We start from the raw sequence: 24,754 nt of genomic DNA, 5'->3' as shown, positions 1-24,754 counted from the left end.
TTCCAGCCCTTTAATGTGAAAAAATAGCAAAGATAGGTAACTAGGAAACATGAATAAACATAATTAAACATAAAACGCTTGTAGTGATAGAAGAACCAACCTCAGCCAATTAAAATTATTAATAGAGAAAGTAGTCTGGTGTCAAAACCCGAGTACCTCAACAGCATTCTCATTTCTGTAATCAGGATTAGTTTATGTTTCCTGACAACCGAGTGAGAGGCAGTCTAAATTGTAGCTTCTTGACCTTTTTCTTGTTCAAAAACAGGTTGAGATACTACGTGAATAAAATGGGGAGTGTAAAGACACATTTGTGGGGGAGACTAAATCGCCAGTTATGTATTGACTAACTATGGACCTTTTAAGAATGTTACGCTTTTCAAATATTGACTTTTTTATTGCTTCTCTTACAATTACAATGGGGGAATTTAAGAGCCCTACAAACTACTTTATCACATAATTAGTTTATCAGTAAATTTGGACCTCGTACATCAATCACTATAATGCATAACCTCCACCGAGACAGAAACCAGATGTGCGTGCTTCTGCTTTCTTCTTTGTAGTATCTACAGCATCATTAGTGCCTATCCTATAGTTTAAATTGAATTCAGCAAAAAGCAATGGTCTTACCCCCCTGCAAGCAGTCTGATGTTACTGCAGGGATAAATCAACATTATGTTGATTGACAACTCGTACTCTTTCTTACTCTTCCCCTGTTGCTGTATGGAAAAGGGTGAAGTGTGATTTGTGTATGCAAAAAATAATTTTAACTAGCTAGGTATAGGAAAAAGATACTCGGTTTCAAGGTAAATGCTGTAAGGCAGGCATGCCGTGACGACGACACCGAGAGGCTCGATAACGCTGAATTAACCAAACCAAAATCACCGGAAAAGGGCCTGCCTACCCATTTCTTCCCCATGCAGCCTGCGGTGTAGCTTTCCTTTTGAGTGCCACTCAGTTCTGACGCCTGTACAACCCAAACGGGGAAAACATAGCTGCACCTGAGACAGGCTGGGAGATGTCCTTTCTCAGACACAAGACAGAACTCTTTCTGGGGTCACCTGCGAATCCACAGGAAGCATCAGGATGTCTGATCATTGCATCCTACGTATCCCACAAATTTCGAAGGCGAGGATTTATGTATACCTCCAAGCTTACAGTATGTCTTGCGGACAAAGGAGCGGAGCTCTGACCGGGGGCAGTGTCTCCATGTGATGACTATCAGTTGCTTCACAAACTAATACCTTGTGGGCCCAGTCTTTTGGGGCTCATTCATACAAAATTCTCCTTGAAGTCAGGGTCTGATTGAAAAATACGGAGCCCAGCATGTATGTGCATTAAAAATCCAAACAGATCATTATTTACACTACTTTTTCATTTTCCCACTAATCAAGCACTGGCTGGTAATAATCCCCAAAGGGCTGATGATACCAGCAAGATACAGCAGCTCTCTGACCACACGTCTTCCCCAGGAAAATCTCTACACCGGGGCAAAAGGCAGCACGTTTGTAGCAGAGCAAAATGGGAATTTTGGCGCACGGTTGCCTGGAATTGATTGTTCTCACGTTTTTAGCAGAGCTGAGCTGAAAGCACGTACCACAGAGTGAGGACTTGTCTGGCGGTCCGTAACAGGCTTCCTTTCCAAAATTAAAAAACTTGTTCTGATTGCAAGCAGACTTTTTCAGAATATGTGCCTTCTCCTTCGCTCCTGAGAACAAGCCAGCAGATGCTTCGGTGTCTCTAAAGCATGATACTCGCTGCTGCTCATCTGCATGTCTAGTGTACCAGAAGAGTCCTTCCTCCAGGAATAACATGTGTGTAATGTATTACATTACAGCTGATTAAAGTAGCCTCTGCTGCTGCTGCTGCTGTTAAACTTGACTGGTAGATCATCCAAATATTTGCAGGCGTCATCTTACGAACACAGAATATTAAAACTGTGCTGTCTTATCACTGTGCGAGAAGGCTGCTGAAAACATGCTGCCCTGGTGAAATCAGGCACCCACGCAAATCCAGTCATACCTGGAAAGCTGAACAGTATCGTGGAGAGAAGTCCAAAACGGTAAAATAAAATGCACACATTAACTTAGCAAGTTCCAGTTATGATCCCCGTGTTTGAAATAGCACTCAAACATCCACCTGGCAGTATCGCTGAGAGATATAAGGTTATACCGGTATATTAGAGTGGGAAAAGAAATGGCTGATGTATTCCTAACGGCTGAATTTGAATATTACAGAAATAGCCGAGCAGGAGTTGGCCTGAAGAGCTACCTTTATTAGCGACTATCTATCAGACAGCAAGAGCTGGGCGTGATTCCTCAGGCCCAGGCTGTTAGCGAGGACTTTGAAAAACCGTCTGCTTTCTTGTAAATTGAGTAGATTTGGACTGGAAATCACTGGGACAAAAGAGGTGGAACTGTCTTCACAGCTCAGTGACGCTTTAGTTCAAACACACGAAACCGAACCCCCAAGTGCAAGAAGGATGGTAACGTGGTACTTGAACATGATTTTTAAAGGAGTTCTTAAAGCTGCAAAGGATATTAACCATAAGGATTGTTTCCCTTAATATATATTAAAAGCTGTTTTATATGAAAGGCCTTAGGTGTACTCAAATTTCAAACGCCTGGGATATTTTATTACTTTACTGATCTAATAAATGCAGGTGTTTCATAGCAAAAGCACACAGGCAATCAGACTGTCTGAAGGCAGCAATGAGTTGCACACATTTCTCCTAGTATAAATAAATGGCCACGAGCGCACTGAAGCGGATGGGCCTTTGACGTTAATGGCAATTAGATGGCAGTCAGGCTTTAAGGTGTAAAAAGATACTTGTTTTAACCGATTCATAAAAGAGACGGGGTATCTTCTTCTGAAAATCGACCGCCTCCAATTTTACCAGTGAGGGGACAGGGGAGGGCGGAGGTGAGGCCATGATGGCCGGTGCCAGGCCAGGGGCGAAGCGGCTGCCTCTCCCACGGGTGGCCATTGCCGTGGGACGTGGCACAAGGCGCCGTGCCCCGCCGGCACACGCGTGCGCTCCCGCTCGCCGCAGCCAGTCCGGCCGGGGAGCGTGCCATCTCTCTGTCTTTACCAAGATCAAATGGAGCTACTCAATCAGGGGATGCCATTATTGCCTCCACCATGCAATTTCCACTATCAATAATTTACTGTATTTGCTGCGCAGGCAGAAGGGGGAAAACGGCAAGACAGATTTTTGACAGGGGGGACGGAAAACCACCCCGCGGGCAGCCGGGCAGAGCCCAGCCGGGCGTTTCGCCCGGGATCCCGCGGGCACCGCGGCCGCCCCGGACTTCGCCGGTGGGCGCTGGCGCCAGGGGCGGCTCCGGCTGTCGGTCCCGGTCCCCGGCCCGGTCCCCGGCCGGGCAGAGCCGCCTCCGGGCCGCCTGGATTGAGCCCCCGCGCCCGCTGCGCGCCTCCAGAAAGTCAGCGGTGTAACGTTACCTGGAGCGCTCATTAATAAGCAATGCCTGTTATTATCTTGATTGCATTCTTAATAGGCAAACTACGGAGAGGTCAGCGCGGGAGCGATATTTAAATGGATCGGGCTTGCTTAATACCCGGCGGAGTAAACCAATATCCCGCCGCGGGCGGACCGACCCCCCCACCCCCGCTCGCCGCCCGGCCCGGCCCCTCCGCGCCCTGCCCGCCGCTCGGGGGGCGCCGGGGGAGCGGGGGCCGGGCCGGGCGGGCGGGGCGGGGGCGGCGGCGGCGGGGCCGGGGAGGCGGCGCGGAGGCTTTAAGCGGGGCAGCGCGGGGCGGTGCGGTGCCTGCGGCCGCCGCAGCCGCTGGCCGGAGGCGCCCGGGCGGGGGGCGAAGCCGCTCCGCGGGGAGGCGGCGGGGCCGGGCCGGGCCGGGCCGGGAGGCTCCCGTTGGGCGGCGGGGGTGGGGGATCCGGCTCCGCTGCCCTCCCGCCCCTCATAAAGCTTTGATGAGACACTTGAGCCGCCGCCTGTGTTGCCGGGGCGGCGGGAGGCGGCCGGTGGGACTGGGCGCCCGGGAGAGGATGTGACTTCCCGGAGGGGACCCGGACAGGCTTTGTGTGGACGACGAGGTACGCGGCGCCCCGCCGGGAAACTTGAGGGGCCGGGGTCGGGGGGGCGGACGGGCGGCTGCGGGGCTGGGCGGACGCGGGCCGGTGAGAGGCGTCCGGGGAGCGGGAAGGGCGGCGGCGGGGCGGGGAGGGCAGAGCCGGGGCAGCCCCGCGCCCCTTTGTTCCCGCACCTGTCGGTCCGGCCGGTGCCCGGCGGGGCGGGCGGCCCGGCGGGGCTTTTGTTGGGGCCGGCCCCGCGCCGGCGGAGGCGGCAGCGCTCTCCCGTCGGCGTGAGGGGGAGCGCGGGGCCGGGCGGCCGTTGGGCGCCGGCGGCGCTTCCCCGACGGCGGCGGGGCGAGGCGGGGCCGGGCGCGGGGCGCGCTGCCCGCGTGGCGGCGCCCTGCGCGGGGCGCGGCGGGCGGCCGTTGGGCGGCGGGCGGCGCCCCCTGGCGGCGGGCGCGCGGCGGGGCGGCGGCCCCGGCCCCTTCCCTCAGCGGCGGCGCCCCGGGGGCCGGGGCGGGCGGTGGTCCCGGCGGCGGCGGCGGGGCCCCGCCGTGGGGCGAGCGGGCGTGCAAGAGAGCCGGGCTGCGGGCAGCGGTGGGCGGGGAGGGACGGGGCCGGGCGCCGCCACGGCGCTGGCGGGCGAGGTGCCGTCAAGGGAGGGGAGCGATGCACTTGTTGAAGCTCAGCCGTCGCTGGAATGTGAAGCACGCCGGGCACCCTCACCGGGATTCCGGTGCCATGGGGGCTTTGTCCTCCGCCCCTCCCGCCTTCCGCCGGGCGCGGGGAGCCCGCCGTGTGCGGCTAGGAGGGCGGGGAAGGCGGCGCGGAGAGGGAGCTCGGCGGCTTGAGCGGCTCTAGGTCGTGTGCCTGCGCTCGTCGGTGCGCGGGGAGGAGGAGAGGGGAGAGGTCGGGTCCTACCCGCTGGTTTTGAGTTCGTATTGGTGTGGAAAACACTTATCCTCCAGCCAGAAGGGAGCTGGCGTTAGACGGTAAATTTGGTTGGCAAAGGTTTAATTAATACTTTGGAAGCCTTGCGCTATCCCACTGATTTTTTTTTTTCCCCTTTTTCTTTTATAGGATTAAAAGCATAAGGTGTTACAACTGTGGGCCACGCTTGCTTTGCTTGTTTATTTTTAAGAGGTGCTATTGGTATCTTGGTTTGTACATTACACTTAAAATACGTACTTTTCCTTTCAGTTTATTGTAGTTTGCTGTTCTGAGGTTATGACTATTGTGAGATCAATAGTCATTACTTATTTATGTTTCTAGTAACGCAGTTCTAATGAATGCAAAGAATCTATCCTGGCGATACATTTTTCTTCAGCAAGTATTTCTGTAATCTTTAATTCATGGTGTGATAAGTACATAAAATGAATTTCCTTGGTCATCTTTAGATAGGAGCAAATGGCCGGGCAATGCTCACGGACAGGAGCAGCTTTCGCATCACCAAGTCTGAGTGGCTGTTGGGTAGCAGAAGTGAAGGGTTCGCTCTGTTTGCTTGTGGTCGGCTGTCCCAAGCAAGACGGTCGTCATATCGTCCTGCTCATTTGTGTCAGGTAGTGCCTTGGTGCAAATCAATGGCTCCGCTTGCAGAGCAGGAGCGCTGCCTGCGCGCGCTTGGGTGAAAACTTGACCTCAGTGATGGCCCAGAATTAGTCTGGGTATGGAAGAACGTAAGCAGAGGGGACACTCTTGGCTCTGTCCGGGCTGCGAATCCCGTGGTTTGGCATGCGAGAGGAGGTAGCAGCTGTCAGGGGGATGCTATGGCTCCCTGCGTGCAGAGCGGCAGGGCACTGGCTGTGTAAACAAACCCGGGGCGAGGGAAAGGGAGAAGGCAAACTGCAACATTCTCCTGCCTGCTCTGGGAGCAGCAGGATGGAGTGACGTCCTTCACCTGGGTCTCTGGACAAGGCAACGGCTCCGTTTCAACTCTAAAATACCTTGAAAGAGCTGGTAGACGTTTCAGCTATTTGGTTAACGCGACTAGATACAGGAGCCTTTCTACGGGGCTCTGTAACTCACAACAATTTTCTGCTGTAGTACTACCACTTAATGTTCAGCTTCACTGAACCTCGGCTGGGAAAACCCATTTGTAAGTAGCGTGCCTTCTGTTCACATCGCGAGTGCTCTCTGCTTTCCGGAGCTGCAGGGTAGATCCTGTCGTTGTATGGCTGTGAAATCAGGGTAAACCAGGTCAGAAGGATCAAGAACACTTTATCTGAATAATCCAGATGTAACAGCGGAGGAAAATGGGAAAGGACTTTCATCTTGGTGGGAGTAAGGCTAAACTGAAAAAAGTTTAATTTCAAGCAGCGTGCTTCTAAACACGAAGGCATTATGTTGTAGCGTAGTGCTATGGGAGTACTACAGTATGCTGGAATACTATGAAACGTAGTGCACAGATGCAAAGGGTTTTAAAGACTCATTAAAATGTGAAAGAATATAGTGGAAAATAAGGATCTGTGCTTTTGCTTAAAAGCTTTGCATATAGCGACAGTGCTCAGCTGAAAGTAGCTGCAGTTAAAAGTCCTTGCAGTACCTGTAGCACTTTCTGCAACTGTTACTCTGCTGTTACAGTGAGGAAAACACAAGAAGCTGCATGTTTAGCTCAGATAATAGTTCTCAGCCAGGGTGCGGGTATAAAAGCAGGTCACAAGAAACTTGTGAGTAGGAGACCCTCTCATCCCTCCTGTGGGTAAGGCTGCGTGAAGATGAGAAACAACTCACTGTACTGAGTGAATTGTGTAATAAGTGTGGTCCTATTTAAAAAAAAAAAAAAGAAAGTATTTCCCATATCTGCCTTCCTGGTTTGTGTAAAAGACTGAAATGTTGTTCTAAGATTGTGCCCCGTGCCTACACTAGAAATCTCACATTAGGCATTGTGTGAATTGGTGGAGGCTCCACTAGAAGAGGATATATGCTTTTAATAGGTTAATTGCTAACTTGTCTTGACTTGTTTTCAAGCATGTGTCGTGAGCACTTGGTTCCTCCTAAATAGCTAAAACGCTGCTTAGTTAGGAAACTCTCAATCATTTCTTAGATCAGTTCATACACTGGCATTCTTGGTAATGCTTAGCTGTGAACCCCCTTTAAAAGGAAGCTTTTAAAAGCACTGAAGCTAAGCTATTTTTGTGTGTTGCAGAAATGACGTGGTAACTCAATAACCTACTGTCTTCAGTTCCAGCTAGGAAGGTGCTGTGCGTAACAACTCTTTTGTTCCCTGTGGTACACCATTAGGAAGCCGTACAGGTGTGTACTGAGCAAGCTGCCTGCTGTACAAGCTGCGATGGGGCTGGTAGGCTGTGCCCACTGTCTGTCAGCTCACAAATCCTGCTGTTTTGCCTTTCTTATCCATACCCATTATTCAGTCTTATCTTTGACTGTAAGTTCTTTGGGGCAGAGATTGTCTTGCCTGTCTTCTATTCCTGGTACCCAATCAGGACTTCTCAGTGCTCTTGTAATACGAACAATAAATAACAGATTTTGCTATGCAGTGTATACAGGCAACTCTGCCATGGTACCTTAAACTTACATGTTATCAACATAAATCCTTACGCTACTTGATTTGGAAACACTAGAATATACAATAACAAAAGAATAAAAGGCTTTAATTTTGGAGATACACGTGAGTTAATAAGGTAACCATTATACTATGGCCTAAATCCTCTGCTATAATGTTACGTTGGCTGTGTTGCTTACAATTCTGGGCTCTGAGCAGTCCAATGAGGAACACTGCAGGAGTCGTCCACGCAGAACAGGACAAACAGTGATATGCATAAAATGTAGGTGATCTGTAGGGTCAGGTGCATGTTTTCCTCCTTTTCAACATTCAGGACCTAATTATTGGGCAACTATAGACTGGTGGAGTTCAACTGCTACACCTGACAGTAACAATCAACATGGAACAGTCTGAAATACTGAAGATGCTATGGTCTTGACTGAATAGGCAACAGTCTTACCAAAAAAAGCCAACCTTATCTCGGGCACAATTTCTACCCTTTATAAACTGTGAACAGAGGGTTGGCTGGGATGATGCTGATTTGATGTGATTGTAATCCTTCAGTAACACTGATACGAGTGGTAGCAGAACGTCCCATTACAGCATAATTTAGGCATCACGAATGGATACAGCTGTCTGAAGACGAGTATCATGGACAACCAAAGGAAGCAAAAGGAAACTTCGTGTAGTGAATTTTCGTGCCCTGGTGACAGCTGCCATAAGGCTATAGCAGTTGTATACTTTCCTGGGTAAGAATATTGTATCTTTCAGAGAAGTCATTTTTTGAAACCAGTTAGTTAGGACAGTTATTTCTGGCCGTGGCATTTCTACAGAACAGAAGGCATGATTGTTCTTATGTTTGTTTCTCTGAGTCCTTTGATCGACTAGAAGCTCTCGATGCTTTACGCTATAAATTACCTCAATACTTTGGCAGTTCATTTCTTTTCTTGTGTACTTGGTTAGGAAAATGCAGAAATCCTTGTGACTCAGCTTCAGACTACTATAAATTATGAAGAATGGGGGAGGGGGTCACATTTCAAATTAGGAAAGGCAGTTCTAGGAGGATGGGAGGAATACTGGTTGCTAAATTTGAGATAAGCATCTCTTGGTATCTCAAAATCTGAGCAGCTACCGCCACCTAGAGATGCACGAACCGAACACGCTGCTATGGCTGGCTCTTGCAAGTGAGGCTGCACAGTTAAAATGAGTGAGGCTGCTAATCCCAATCGTTCTTACTCAGCAGCAGTAAGTTTAGTGTATGCATGCGGGATGTTTTTTAACCCTGTAACTGAGGTGGTACCTGCGAATCCTGTTCTAGCGATGCAGGTTACTAATCTTTATACAGTCTTCCTTGTGTGGCTTACATAGGTAAACAAGAAGCATTGCCTTCAGTAAATGATTTGCTGACTGAACTTCAGACTACACCTAAAGAAGTATTTGCAAGTCAAATTTATACTGGCTTGTTACAGCTGCCGGTGAGACTTGGTAGTGTGTCCAAAGCATGCACCAAAAAAAAAATACAATGTAGACCTAGTCCCTTAAGGAATGGGGGGGGAAGATGTTCCCCATCCCATCATTGAAGTTGGTAGGAGGTGTCCTTTAGTAGATACTTGGTAGAATAGAAAAAAATTCTGATTTTCTTAATATATTGACTCAGCAGCCTTTAGCTTGGTTTCACTAGATCCAGGATTTTCCCAATTTCAAAATTAAGTATCAAAGTTAAACTGGGTATGTAGGTATTTGTTGCTACCTCAAATCTAACAACATGGAATACACTTTTTATATCTGCCCCTTGGTTCTTAGGATACAGTTTCCTGTTTTGTTTTGAGCTCACAGCTTCTGATTTTTATGTTTTGTACATCGGTCTTTGGCTATACCAGGTTCTTCCTCTGCACTTGGGAGAGAAGAATAAGCACTGTTCCCTGTTTAATTTGTGAGGAACTGCTTACAAAGAGAAACAATGTGCCTTTTACCCACTGAACTCATAATCTCATGTGCAGTTATTTCTGTCTGACTCTTACAGACACAGTATGTTTCGGGGGCTTTTATAATAACTGCTAGCTTATGGCTATCAAATGCCCAGTAGAATAAGAAACCCAACTTAACCTCAGTGGGAGCTGATAATTTCCATCTTGCTGAGCCTTGAAAATGCAAGCCACTAGTTGATTGCATGTACTGCATATCTTTCCAGGTGATGGTTTTGATAATTTCTTAAGATGCTTGAAATCTGTCAGTGTGAGGTATATTAGGATAAGTGCTTAATGTATAGCTTCTGAGGGAACAGAGTTTTCCTGTGGGAAACTGAGGAGCTGTGATACAGGCATGTTTGCCATTCAAGTCAGCAGGCAACTGCAAACTGTTCATACCATATCAGAGTGTATGAGAGCTGTTGCACCAAACTAGTGTTTGAAAAACTACTACCCTTGGCTCACCTGGAGTTCCACATCCAACCTCTGCCTTTCCAGTATGCACACTGGACTACAGATAGGCTTGCAGTCCTTTGCATGCATGTAGCATAGCAGGAGGAGTCTGGAAAAAGATCAAACTAGGCAAAGTCTTGAGCAAAATGCTGTTATATGCTTTTTATTAACTCAGCATGCAAAAGACTTGGAGCATGTTGCTGCAGTTAAGGCTGTAACAATAAGAACAGGACTACATCTCTTTTTTTTTCCTACCCCCAGAATCCTGTAGTACATATCTTATAAAAGAGAGTTAAGCTTAATCTTGTGCCAGTTCTAGTGCATGTTGTGCCTTATCCAATGTGATCAAAACACTGCTTTCTTTAAACATAATAGCTCCTGGAGAAATGCAGTTTTGTCTAGATCAAGGAATTAAAGGTTATGATCTCTGGATTCTTTAGTCCGTTATGCCATTTACTTTCTAAGCTTGGTGCAACATTAAGTATCCATATGGTTTAGTTTACCATTCTTTACACTGGCCATGGCGCTCTCAGTGAGTGTTCAGTACTTGATATACTGAGATGAAAAGAAATGAAATCTAAACTTTATTCAAGGGCTGGATTAGTAAGTAAACCAACCTCCCCTTAGTCATAGCTGTCACTGCACCAGAGAAGTGTATGGACGCTGTTGGGATGAGCGACAGGACTTGTTTTGCAGTGTTTCTAGATAATTGTGCCTGCTGGCTGCCTGCATTAAGACTTGGATCTTCACTTGCTATTTACATTCCTTTTGAGTTGATAATCCAGTTTGACTGAGCCGTAAATGCCAAGAGAGAAATGCTATTTGATAGAATTTGTACTGAAAGCCAGTGTGAGTCCAAGGGGGAAGCAAAGCCACTAACAAGTTCAAGCTGGCAAGGCTAACTTAACCAGAACCCATGCCAGGAAACTGTGGTGAAGTACAAATTTGCTGCTGAACATCATGACTGCCCTTTATCTTTATAATGGGTTGAACCCAAACTAGAAATAAACACATCGGAAGTTCTCCATTTTTACTTTTCCAGATATAAACATTACAGTTTATGTCCATGTCATGATTTTTTTTTTGTTGGCAGCTAATGTCCTGCAGACTGGTGAAGAAGGATTGGTTTTATTTTATGGGAGGCAAAGAAGGGTGTTTCACATCTCACAGTGAAGTGGTGCAAAGAGAGGATAAGCAGGTGCTTCTTTACATCTTCTCACAGAAATACAGATTTTGTGTAATGACTAGCAAAAGCATGTCTGAAAATGAGTTTTCCCCTTAAAAGCTAATGATTGGCACCTGAATTGAAAACCAAGAACAAAGCTGCCTTCCTTGGAAGACTCATTTTAAGTCCTTTTCTCTCTCAATTTTGCACTAATGATTAATTTCTGCTGCCCCCTGTGCAAAACTTTTCTGCCAGTGTAACTGCAAAAGTAGCAGGAATGTTAACGATGAACAAGGATTTGCAAAAGGATAACTGAGTCAATTCCACATGCCTCCATTAAAAAAAAAAAAAGGCAGAAATAAGATTTAAGAAGAAACTACTTAGAGGTCTAAGCCTCCAAAGAAGTCTGCCTCTGAGTCTGACGAACCTAGATGCAACATCTTGAATTCCATAAGCCTCAAGCATGAAGTCATATCACCTGGTTCTTAATCAGTTTTGTTCAACATAGATAGTGTTGTATATTTTTTCCTTGCTCTGATTTCTGTAACTGTTATGAAAATTGTAGGATCTTATGCTTGGAAATACCAGAAATCATTTCTCCTGCCTTTAGCTAATGGAAGGACAGGTATGCAATGAGAGCTAGAAAACACAATAAATAACTTCCATGTCTGCTCTAAATTAAACACTTTGGAGCAAGTCTTCTGTCGCAAAGCACCGCCAGACCTGTGAGTATTCAAGTTTACTCACTAGAAAATGACTGCAGGGGAACTGCCGATACTCTGCATATCTTCTATTTAGTCATGTTCAGGCATACTTCAAAACATGACCCATAGTTTTGTTGAGGACAGTCCTAAGCCATTTGTATTTTAATAAAAAGATGCATCTGTGGACATGCATTGGGAAAAAAAGATGACTGGAACTCAGACGTCTTTTTTCCTTTTATTGTTTTGATGGGGATGGTGCTGCTATACTGGCTTCATCCCCTGGAAGAGCTGAGGATGCATATTACGAGTAGGTATAGCCTTGCTCTTCTCCGTTTTATACAAGTTAAGGCTGACCTTTGGTCCCTGGCAAGCTGCCTGGTTTGTGTTTATAGGGCTGGTAAATACAGACTTGTGCAGTAGTAGTTCTCCATGGGAATAGGTCTTTCCTGAATTTCATAGCAAATTTGCTGTGGGTAAAAGCAGACTCTGGATGAGACAGTAAGTTGTGTTGCATTTCAAATCAAACCTCTTAGAGGTTTTAATGGTGAAGAAAGCTTCTATTTTAACACTAGTTTTGCTTTTTTTCTTGTTCTTTGTTATATAATGGTTGAGCCCACAAATTAGAAGCATGAGGCTAAAAGCTGAAGAATGAAGGAAGAAACAAAAAGCCATATGGCAATAGCAGGAGGTCCTGCCACCCCACCTTAGGCTCGTGACAACATGCCCTACATTTAACCTACAGTCAGGAACTAATTAACGACACAGATGGAAGTGAGCTAGCATATGTATTCAAAATAATACCCCTAAGGTTTTAATCAGCTGCCCTGCCTCTTTCTGGGTTAGACATCTAAGTTACCATAGAGAGATTTGCAAAATATGTGAACGATACACATGGTTAAGGCCACTTTGTGTAGTGGCTGAAGTGAGGGGTTGGGAGCGGGGGCTCCCCTGTTCTCCTCGGGTTCAGCAGCGACTTGCTGTGCAATCTGGGTAAGTTGTGTAAACGTCTTTACGGGCTTCAGCCTGCCCGTAAGGAAAATAGGATTTCTGATGTGGTTCCTCCTCACCGAAGTACGCTGAGATTCAGTGGTTGCAAAGCACTTTGGAAGCTTTGATAGTGTGTTCTCCAAGCAATGTTGTACAAGTGGAGAGTCACAGCAGCACAAGTACCAGGTCTCTCTGCTCTTGCAACTTCTAAGTGGTTTTTTCCTCTCTAGAACTACTAATTATCTCTGATAAGACAGCTCTGCTTTTGATTTTGAATAGGATGGTGACTTCCAGATAATCTATCATGTTGTGCAGAGATTTGAGAGAGGGAGAGCAGTTAGCTGTTTTCAACAGACTAATTGGGTAATTTAATGTTTCTTGCTTTAACTTTCTTTTTCCTCCCGCCACCCCCAGCTATTTGAAGAGAAGCTCTCCTTCCCTGCAGGGCAGTAGGATCTGCTTATGTGAAGGGACAGGTATTGAAGTTTTTCTAAAGAAATGTTTATTTAATGACTGAAATCCCATATACAAACCTACCCTTTGGAGCTTAAGGGCTCTTACAGTGAGAACAGTATGCTGGCAGCAAAGCCGCTTTCTTCAGCGGGGGGGTGCGTGCGTGAAACAAGACACCCAAGTGTGGAGCAGAGGAAAGTTAGGTGGTGTTGGGCTGGATTTTGCATACTTCTGTTTATAGGCATGTCTGGGCTATTTATGTGCTTATATTGGTGGGGGAAGGGAGGAGCTAGTCTGCACACCTAGAAAGCTTTTTTCCTTCCTCTTTAAAGTGTAATTATTACCAAATATGCATGCATCCCTCAGGAGTCCTGAGTGTGAGGAAGCTGTTTTGCCGAAACCTGTCATATTTTGTTCTGATACAGGTATTAGCTATAGTTTAGGTGTTGGCCCCATCTGATTTTATGACCACATAAATATCAGGCCACCTTTACACCTGGTATAAATCTGTGAACAGAGCACTACGGATTTACACCAGGCAGTGACTGTGTCCACCAGAATTAGGTCCACTGGAACATACTGCTTCAACGAACCTCAACAGTTTTTGTGGAAATAATTTCCCATGATGCCATAATCTATAGTTACATATGGTGGCAAGTATGAAAAGTCATGAACCAGGTAAACTTCATTTTTAATTGGGGAGGGGAAGGACCCAAAGTCTGTGTAATTCACAGGAATCACAGTGTAACACTCCTCTGTGAAAGAAACTACACCATTATGCAACTGGGAGAAGGCAGGAGCTTGATAAATTGATTTTTCCTGCAAGGCTGCAGGTTTTTCTTTTTCTTTGTTCCATTAAATGTTTGTACCTTGAGCAGTACAACTAATGAAGCTTGTTTTCAGACACTTGCATCTTTGCCAGATTCACCTCCTCACCCCTTCTAGTAATTCCAAACCCTTTTCTTCTGTGGAGCTTGTGAAATGAAAACAACAATACACAGTATTTTAAGTCTCTAAGCGGGTAAGCCCATACACTGGTGTTTGCCTGACTAAGGATGGAGGAGGAGGGGAGCTTATTTGGGTGGGTCTCAGCTACTTGAATGCCAGTTACAACATGTGACCCTGGTGAGAGTGTTGTCTGTGAAACTTGTATCCCTCTATTGAATCTGGTTGAAGTTGGCCCCCAAATTTTTAAGGTAGATTAGGGATAGAGAACCAGGCATAGCAATTGCAAAAGTCTTGTTTCAACATGAAACTACTAAGAAGGTGGAAGAAAAAGCTGAAAACTATAATGCTTTGAAATCTGTGGTGTGCTGCATTGTCATAGTAAAATATCAGTGGTGAAAGAGCACTCCTTGCCAAAATGTTTTCAATACAGTTATGTTAACACATTAATGTAATTTTCCAACAGTGTTATCTCCAAAGATAAAGCCGTTGTCGCAGCAGGACACATGCAGGGTTGGCTGCCCAGCGAGGTGGGTTAGATTCTGAATGAGTATATCCTTGTTCAATACAAATTCGTCATTATTCCATTAATGTAGATTGAGGTGGCTTTGCAAACTTACAAATTTCTGCTCCTGGTCTGGTTGTTCCCATGTCACTTTGGACTTGGATACTCCCAGAAGCTGCTCTGGTACCTCAGTGTAAGCTTTTATCCCTTGCCCTATCTAGGGAAAGTATTTCCATGGAAATGCTGTGCTAACAACTGGACTGAGCATGTGTGGAGAAATCTGCACACGAGGGCAGGCAGCCAAAAGATGACTGATAACACCACTGGCAAATGTAGGCATATTGTTAATACCTGTCAGGGCTCTGACAACAGGCATTTCCAGTTTCGGGTTCATGCACATCACAACGTACTGATCTGCTTCATTTCAAGGACTGGCTATGGCTAAAAGCAAGGTATTCTCTTACAGCAATGCCACACACAGTCAGGGTCTCAGCAAAGGTAAGAGTCTTGCAGCAAATGGGTATAGCCCTTGCTCTCCTCCCTTACCCTAGAGAAAGCACTGCCTGCCCAAACCATGCGTAACTGCTCCATCTGATGCTTATGCTTTTTAACCATTGATTTTCCTTGGCTAAGCTTCACGTACGTTCCTGTTGAGTGCATAATGTTCTATAGGTCCTAGGAAGCTTGCCACTTGCAGCAGAACTGATGGGTGCGTGGGATGTTTTACATGCTGTTCAATAGTTTATAAGCACTCGTAAGATCCAAGCTCAACTGGTACAGCAGCTTCTGGGTTGTTCCAGGGCTGCTGGACACATGTCACAGTATGAGGGATCCAACTCAGGCTAGTTTGCATGCAACGTGCTCCGTTCTGTTCCTGCTCTTGGATGCCAATTATCCTTGACTTCAGTGGGAGCTTCATGTGTGTACTTGGCAGAATAGCTTAGTCCTGTGACGATTCAGCAAGTATTTCATACCAAAGAGCCGTAGTGAAATGGAAGACAAACCACAGATGCTGCTCAAAGGTCTGAGGTTCTGCCCTAACGTTCTTCTGCGCAGAGGTTGAATTAGCATTATATAAAGCTCCAGTGGCTATCGAAGCAAATGATTTCAGAGCACTGTAATTATCTCCTCCCATGGAGGAACCAGATAGTATCTTGGCACGGAGTAATTATTTCATGGAATGGTTTTGTGGTGGTTTTTCTTGTTTTGTGGGGGGTTTTAGGTAGCCTATTCTATAGGTGAACTTTCCTTTCACAGAGATTGCGTGATGTTACTTCTGAATGACCACGCTAATGGCATGAATGTATCTTGACATATACGCTAAAACGGATTAGTGCAGTTTTCTAAGCCTGAAGTAAATTTTGAAATTGGAATTTGCTTATGCTTAGGCTTTAGGCTTGGAAGTCATGTCCCTACTGTACAGTATTTCTGGCATGGCAATAGGAGTGCAGCATGTTACCCTACCCATGATACTCTTGGTGAGCAAAAATAAACCTGCTGGTAGTGCTTTTATATGAGGAGGACTTTCACTGCATACCTTGGTATTTCAACATGAATTTTTGGCAAAAAATGTTGTGGTAAACCATATTGTGTTTTGATATGTATAGTGGCATGCACACAAGTACCCTTTTGGAGCTGAGTTTCTTTGTTTCCAGTGGGGATTGCAACCCCGCGTGCAGCTTGAGTGCCCTTGGTGTGGGATGCTATACAAACAGCTGGAAAGGCAGTATGTGTGTCACTGGCTCAACAACCAGTTCGCATTGTCAAAGTATAAAAATAGTGCACATCTGTTCTCTTCCATGGGTGTTGTCTCTCTGAAAGCTCTGATACCATCTGTGAGTCTGGCCTGCTATTCCTTCACTTGCGCCTGCTGCCAAAACTCATCCTGCCTGTTTCCTGGTATGGGCAGAATGGGTCTGAGATCCATCCGACAGAAATCCTACTGGGAACTCCCTGTAGTGCTGCACTCGGCCAATTTAAGTATAAGCGTGCTTGTAATGAGGAGACTGTCTGGTCTGCGCCCATTAGAGCAGCTGAATTCTCTCTCTCAGAGCTTTGAAGCAAGTGTGCCCTTTGCGTGGCTGTTTGAGTGTCCAGAAAGGTATGATGAAAGTTTGTAGGAAACTCTGATACATAACCCTGTGAAAGATCAAGGCTGTAATGTCATGGCATTATTATTTTGCCATTATTTTCTTTGGGTTCTTTCCCACCTCTGGTTGACAGGAGAAGTTGTGATTTTTCTTGTATGCCTTGGGGAGAGAGTCCGATAAAACCTTGGAACCCCACAAAAACCCCTTGTAGTGCTTTAAACAGATGCGTACTTCTCCACAGCCAATGTAGGCATTGCTGGAGTTTCTTTGCTCGCAGAAGCTGTACCATAGGCGATATTTAGCAACATAAGATGAAAGCAAATTTCTCATGTTAGAAGTTGTAGTTTACAAACTACTTGTAAATTTGCTTGCTATTTATCTTAGTCTTCAAAATGGTTCTTAGTCTCTGCCATCTCTGGCATTATGGCTAAGTAGATTTTATTACCTCAGGGAAAACCAACACGAGAATAAAAATAAAATGGGTTTCTTCTTCCTGATATGAAGCACGAACTTACAAGAATACAAATTGGGTGTGGGTGTGCATGTGTATGTATTGGGGGGAGGGAGCTTTATTTTCAGTAATAAAAAGTAATTATATAGTTTGCTGCATAAATAGCCGCAAGGATAATCAGAGTGTGTCAGACATCCAGTTATGCATGTGTTAAAGGTTAATACTATTTGTTCTCAGTACATTTAGTCTTTGCAAATCAAGTGCTGACATGCATCCCATTTTGGTATCTGTTCACACACTCCGGTAATGATGCGTAGAGCAGGAACTCATGCCTGTGCCATTCAGTAGTATTTAGTAAATTGAACTTTTGTATAAAGGTCTTAGAAAATGGCAAGGCAGAAAATGAATGTCTTCTTGCTGCTAATTTTATCTTCCACCGCACACTCCTTTCTGGAGATTAAAGCATTATGAATCTATTCACTACTGAAAGTTATTTCAACTTCCATGGCACATATCGGGATGCAGAAAAGCAAGTACATGTTCACAGCTGTTCCTCAGGTCTCTCTGCTGGAAATACAACCTGTTAAGCTGCTAGATTTCTGCTTAAAATAACTCAAAATAATGAAATAAAACAATTAACTGGTGAATCCTCATTAAATACAAATACTGAAATAAATAGTACAGCTAGGTAATTAACTGCATATGTAAACTAGCTGTAGATAATTGACATGACCTTCATTTAATGAGCCTCCTTCCCATTAGTGGAGACGACTGCCACAATTATGTGCCCTTATTCTAGCTGTAATTGTATGGACTTTATTGAAGTACAAACTAGGTCACGTCTTCCTGGGATCTGGTCCATGGTGGGTGACCTGTTTTCATTGCTTGAGCTTTGCTATGCTGCATGAGAGAAGGAAGGATGTTCTTGCAGCCATGAGAATGGATGGCATTCGGGAAGCTGGTCTCAAATGTGATTTCTGACAGAGACATCTTGGGTGACCTGAGGGAGTAGTTTAAGGCTAGGTTTCAAGGCGGCTAGCATGTAACTAGTGGGTGTATACAACAGTCTACGGGACAGCAATTAAACCAAGATTCCCTCTCCTAGAGAAGTCTTTGATCTTTTATGCCCAGTGACATAGCTGCAGGAGGAGTGAAAAAGGGCTGCAGCCTTTAGTTGTTGTTCCCAGAAGGTGGGGAGTAGAGACCTGAAGCTCCTGCAGCTGAGAAGAGAGGGGATGAATGCATGATAGGACTACAGATTGAGGCTGTATCATCAGTGATTTTATTTTGTATCTTTCTAGCTGCATGTCTGACTAAAAGTGGCCGTGGCTACTCTGTTTTGTCTGGCATGCAGTTGTATTGATGCACTCAGAACATGGAGTATCAGCCAGGTTGCTCCAGTTAAGAAATACTCAGCACTGGTGAGCCTCCGTGGGAAATCGTTGCTCAGTCTACCAGGGTAGCATCAGGCATGGGTGTACACAGAAATGCTGGGGCATCTCCATGCAAGGCTTTGCAGTGGTGGATGTGCCCAGTGTGGAAAGGAGCAGTCCCTTGCTCAGTAGTAGCATGCTGGGAAAACGGGAAAATACACCTTTCTCCCATGTTCCCACCCCAGTTCCACTTCCGCATGGGGTGGCATGGTGACTGCCTCGTAATCGGAAGGGTGTATGTAATCTGTTAGTGTTTAGGGTTTACAAGGCACTTACTGTAACAAGACAGGCAGTATCTTTAATCTTTGCAATATAATGAAGGTTTGATAGTTGGGGAGCAGAGGAAAAGGACTGGAAGCTGCCATCCAAAGTGTTTCCAATGACGTTTTTGGTGCTACATTGGGATGTTAGTCCTGCCTCACTAAGTAAGAGATGAACCGTGCATTCATGAGTCAGTTCAACAGTAGCTGAAAGGTTGTGTGTTTCTACCCGTGGAGTGAGATTAACATGCTATAGCAGAGTAAGATTTAAAACTAGTAGATTTTGAGCAGCTGCTACTAGAAATTGCTATGGCCTCTAAAATGAAGAAATTTCCTAGGTGCTAAAATATTATTTCCTCGTATTAAATCACTTGATATAATTTTTCTGCCAAAGACTGTTTGTATTGCTCAAGTCACTGTCAAGATAGAGAGAAGAATCTTTTCACGTCCTGCTTGCACAGTTTGGCTTAGTCTGGGACTCATTTACAAAGAAGTAGATGTTTGATCTTTGTCTGCTTGCTAGCAATATTCCATGTGTCTGCACTGCTAAAGCTTACTTTAGCATACTCTTCTACTATTATAAATGGGAGGAAGAGGGGTGGCTTTTAGGGGGACACATTTTCTTGTGTATTATCAGTATGTTATGTGGATAACGGCTGTCTTAAAGTTGTTGGTTTTCAGAGCCTAGTTGTATGTTGTTTCTTGCTACCCCAGATAATGGTGGTGGTTGTACGTCACTGGATGGGATGTAAATTGATCAAGCTTGACAGCAGTTTCCTTCCTAAATGGAAGGCAAAATTGATTAAGGAAGGATTAATTTAACGTGAGACATAAAGTACTGTTAGATCTGGTGACCAACCAGCCATTGGCGGAGGATGCTGAAGGCTTATTGGAGTCAAGTGGTGAGGTTTCTCTGCACCTCTCTGTCCTCTGTCTTCTTCCTTGTAAGAAAAATGTCCATGCGAACAAAGTTGCACAGCCACTATCCTATCCATTTCACATCCCTCCAAGTTCATTGCGACCATGAGAGGTAAACAGCCCAATGACAACAGTGAAGGATGTGGCCTGGTCCGGGAATCCTTCTGTCCTTTGTTCACCTACCTAACTTGAAAAGCAAATGTTGAGCCTCCAACTGGTGCACTTAGCTGATGGGTGCAAGCTTCTCTCTGTTTGTGCTTGTCTTGGTGCCTCTTGTGTTGTGTCCTCTGTCTTCTGCACTGGAAGGTCCTTTGGGGTACTGTGTGCTCAGACAGAGTCTGTCCTCCAGAGTCGAGATACTGGCTGGGACCTCTGGGCACTACGCTAATAAAAATAACAGGAACTTGATTAGGAGCCAGAAGTTCTGTGTTCTGTTCACTGCTCTGGTGGTCACAAAGTATGATGTGGGTGTTTGGAGGTTTCTTCCTTTTAGGTTTTATATAAAACAATTCTCAGAAGAGGGAGTGTATGAATATTATTATTTTTGTTGCCTGTTCCACTGGCTCTGCATTTGTATGCTAGCTGAACCACCCCTTCTCCCTCTTGTCTTGTCTCTCCTTGTTTGATAAAGGAAGACTGATAACCTTCTTCCTTGTGTTGTAAATCATCTCTGTAGTGTCTCTCTTCCTCCCCTTTGAGGAGGAATCTGATATTACTCCCTGTAGAATGTTTTAAAAATCCTGGGATGAAAAAATCTGCAAAATATTAATGTTTTGCATGGTTAGAGCAAACACTATGTTCCTGTGAGTCACAGATGTCAGGTTTGTTTAATCTTAATAAATCTATGCCACAATAACACTTTTAAACAGGAAGAGATGGAGGGATGAAGGAAGAGTTGTGCTGGGGTAGAGAGGATTCTTAGCCAAAATCTTGTTTAGTGGGGGGCTGGGGGTGAGGAGGGCATGGACATAAACCCAAACACTTCCCACCCACCCCACTTAAGTAAGTAAACTGAGACCTACATTTTGGGCACTGCCTTTCTAGTACATATTTCATTTTCTTTGTATGTTTTATGATAGATTGTCTTTCCATGTTCGAGTCTTAAAAGTACTAGTTTCCCACAGCATATTTGCAGGAGATGAAGTAAGGCTTTTTACATAGCACCCTGTTGGCAAACAGAAATAGCATTTACTCCAATGAGCGCTGCCAAGTATGAGGTACTTCCGAATGAACTTCAAAAGCTCTGAAACCAAGCATTAGCTGCTTCTTCAAAAATGTGAACAATGCCATTGCTTTCTAGCAAGCAGAACTGGTGAGAGCAGGGATCAGAAGGAGGAAGAATAACAACTGGATGTGATGGATGTTGTAGTAGCACTTGGGATCAGACAGAAAGTATAGCTCTCTGTCACTGCAGGATTTGGGGGGGGGTTCTTGTTGTAGTAGTACCTAAAGCGTGTACTCTGCACTTGAGGAGGAAACGATTTCTACCCTGAGGAACGTACAATCTACGGAGACTTAGCAAAGTGCTTGGGAAGGAGCAGTCGTACAAGCCCAAGCTGTTGGGGGTGCTGACAGGAGTGAGTCGTGCTGATTCCAAGCCTGGTGAGGAGTTTTCTTACTGGCACTTTCCTGGTGCTACGCCTCCACGCTCAATGCGGACAGAGCCAAGCGTACACATAAGCTTCAAAGCATGGCCCATAACATGTGCCAGAACTTGGGACAGAATGTGAGAGAAACAGGCAAACTGCTGTGTTTCAGTATGGCAGTAGGGCTGGTTGTGCTTCTGGTTTTCATGCTGGGCTTTGGGCTTTAACTGGGTTTAAAGAGATGCTTTGCCCACTTGAGAACAGGCAGTATGGGTCTCTGGGAAAGTACGGTACAGTGGTTCTGGTACCGTAATTTCAGTATAGCTCTTATCAGCTCTGTAATCCAGCAGGTCCCTTGCATGGCATTCACATGATGCAAGCAATCTGTCCAGCTCAAATTTAGTATACTGTCCTGGACCATTTTCTTGTTCTATTTTTATGCATACATACCTTCTACTTTTAGATGAGGAGTTGGCTGCTGAGACCTCGGAATTGTATGGCCTCTTCCTGTGTTTTGAAGGTTGCTTTCAAAATACAAATGCGATTTATCCTGGTGCTGTTCAGTTTTTTGTGGATAGAACAATGAAATATTTTTGGCATAGAGAGATCTTAAAAATCAAATATTTGCATTTGCACTTGAAATGCAAGTCTTGCCTTTCATGCTTGCAAGGGTGCCTTTTACTGCTGAATGTCGCATTGCTAAACAGCTGTTTGGCTTTTGCTGTTACTTGAAATAGGTGTAATCAGTCATACCAATAAATAAGGGGTCTGTATAGTATCCAGTCTAATACTTACTACAGAAAGACTTTGGCACGTAAGACCTCTGACTAGCTGGTATCAATGTTGCCTAAGCTTTGGCATATGCTTTATCTGAAACTCTAAATCAAAGAACACCCTTGTACAAGTGTGTGCTTTATCACCGGTAATGAGTTGCGGTTGCATGCAGCAGATCTCTGCAGAAAATGCATAATGTCTCATGACAACTCAGGTGAATTTTTATTACTCCATCCCTTGTAAGTTAAATTTTTTTTTTCTTGTTCTTATCCTTAACAGTTCCACCAAGTGAGAAGAGTGATGACCATCCTTTTCCTTACTATGGTTATCTCATACTTCAGTTGCATGAAAGCTGCCCCGATGAAAGAAGCTAGTGTAAGAGGACAAGGCAGCTTGTCTTACCCAGGTCTTCGGACCCACGGGACTCTTGAGAGCCTAAATGGGCCCAGTGCTGGTTCAAGAGGACTGACATCACTGGCGGACACTTTTGAACATGTCATAGAGGAGCTTCTAGATGAGGACCAGGACATCCAGCCCAGCGAGGAAAACAAGGATGCAGACTTGTACACATCCCGAGTCATGCTAAGCAGTCAAGTGCCTTTGGAACCCCCACTGCTCTTTCTGCTTGAGGAGTACAAAAACTACTTGGATGCTGCAAACATGTCCATGAGGGTCCGGCGCCACTCTGACCCTGCTCGCCGCGGGGAACTGAGCGTGTGTGACAGCACGAGCGAGTGGGTGACAGCAGCAGAGAAAAAGACTGCAGTGGACATGTCCGGGGCGACTGTCACAGTCCTGGAAAAAGTCCCAGTACCCAAAGGCCAACTGAAGCAATACTTCTATGAGACCAAATGCAACCCCAAGGGGTACACAAAGGAGGGCTGCAGGGGCATAGACAAGAGGCACTGGAACTCCCAGTGCCGAACTACCCAGTCTTACGTGAGAGCTCTCACCATGGATAATAAAAAGAGAGTTGGCTGGCGCTTTATAAGGATAGACACTTCCTGTGTATGTACATTAACCATTAAAAGGGGAAGATAGTGGATTTGTGTTGTATAGATTATATTGAGACAAAATTATCTATTTGTATATATACATAACAGGGTAAATTATTCGGTAAAAAATAATTTTATGGACTGCATGTATAACTGAAGTTTATACAGTACAGTGGTTCCACAATCTATTTATTGAACATATCCATGACCTGAAGGGGAACAAAAGTCATTTGCGCACAAGTTTAAAAAAAAAAAAAGAAAAAAAAAAAAAGAAAAACAAGCAAACAAAAAAGTCTGCATTACATTCCTCTAACATTGTGGTTTGTCGCCGTTGCCAAGAATTGAAAATACAAAAAGTTTTAAAAAAAAGAATAAAATTGCATGCTGCTTCAATTGTGAATTGATGATAAACTGTCCTCTTTCAGAAAAATAAATTGAACCAAAACATTCCGTTTACATTTTAGACAGTAAGTATCTTTATTCCTGTTAGTATTATATCTGTTTACTGCTTTTAACTTCTGATAGCATTGGAATTAAAACAATGTCAAGGTGCTGTTGTCATAGTTTTACTGTTTCTCTTTTACTTTTGAACTCCCATCAGATTGAAAAAGAAAAAAAAATCATTACCTTATTCTGGATTAAAAACAAATTTGTTTTTTTGTATGTTGTGAAGGTGTTTGCAATAGCAATCCAACTACTGACAAAAAAATAATAAAAAAAAAAAAGAGGCAACTGAAAAAGAATGGTGATGTTCCACTTCACATTGTTGAACTTCAGGCTTAAAGACAGCACTTATTTAACTGTATGGCAACATGCTTTTTTGGGTTATTTTTTTTTATTTGCTGTCTTTTTAGACCTGCATTTGCTTATACCATGTTTGTTTGTGTTTGGGTTTTTTTTTTTTTCCCTTTCCTCCCTCTGGAAGGATGTTGGTTGTGATCTTTAAAGTATTTCACTTACCATACAACTGGAGCTTGTCATATAGAAAATATTCTATAGAGTGTTGAGAGGAATGATTTTCATGTAATAAAAGACTCTGTGCTTGGATCAAATGTCTTGGTGAAGCACAACAAGAATGTCACTAGAAAAAGGGTCTAGAAAGATGATAGTGGATCTGAAATCAGGTTGGTCGTGGGACTGAATAGCTTAGCCAGTTCAGGGACAAATAACAGTGTTTTGGGTTGACTGAGGCTATCCGAATTGTAGTCAGCACTGAACGCGATCCTGTGCATCCTGGGAGAGAGAGCTTTGCCTTGTACGCTGATGCCCTTACCCTCCCGAGCGTGTTTAGCAGCCCCAGGCCTGCGAAGTGTGATGTGCAAACTGCAGTGGCATCCCTGCCTGAAGGAGCCCTGGGAAGTAGCTAGGGAAGGAGGCAGAAAGAAGCCCTGCCTCTAGTTGAAAGCAGTTAGCATTTATATTCGTGTGGCTCTACCTCTGCTGTCAGCCTTATTTTATGAAACAAATATTGGCATAAAAAAATACTCTTGAAGTAAGCGAAGAGCGAGTGCTGGAGGA

The 24,754-nt window shown here is 44.9% G+C and overlaps 1 protein-coding gene across 1 annotated transcript; it reads left to right on the top strand.

Moving 5' to 3' along the window:
- Positions 1 to 3,983: 3,983 nt before the first annotated feature.
- Positions 3,984 to 23,478, top strand: BDNF (brain derived neurotrophic factor). The gene is made up of 2 exons (XM_050897694.1): positions 3,984 to 4,069; positions 22,521 to 23,478. Exon 2 carries the CDS (start codon positions 22,542 to 22,544, stop codon positions 23,280 to 23,282), a length of 741 nt encoding a protein of 246 aa, XP_050753651.1. The 5' UTR covers positions 3,984 to 4,069; positions 22,521 to 22,541; the 3' UTR covers positions 23,283 to 23,478.
- Positions 23,479 to 24,754: the final 1,276 nt, after the last annotated feature.

This window comes from Gymnogyps californianus, chromosome 5, assembly GCF_018139145.2.
Source record: "Gymnogyps californianus isolate 813 chromosome 5, ASM1813914v2, whole genome shotgun sequence".
Classification (NCBI taxonomy): Eukaryota; Metazoa; Chordata; class Aves; order Accipitriformes; family Cathartidae; genus Gymnogyps; species Gymnogyps californianus.
Note: the sequence above shows the minus strand (reverse complement) of the source record. Positions and strands in the feature narration are given on the sequence as shown.

Bases quoted from the DNA above. Each gene is read 5' to 3' on its own strand.
- BDNF (XM_050897694.1), top strand. From the start codon at position 22,542: ATGACCATCCTTTTCCTTACTATGGTTATCTCATACTTCAGTTGCATG.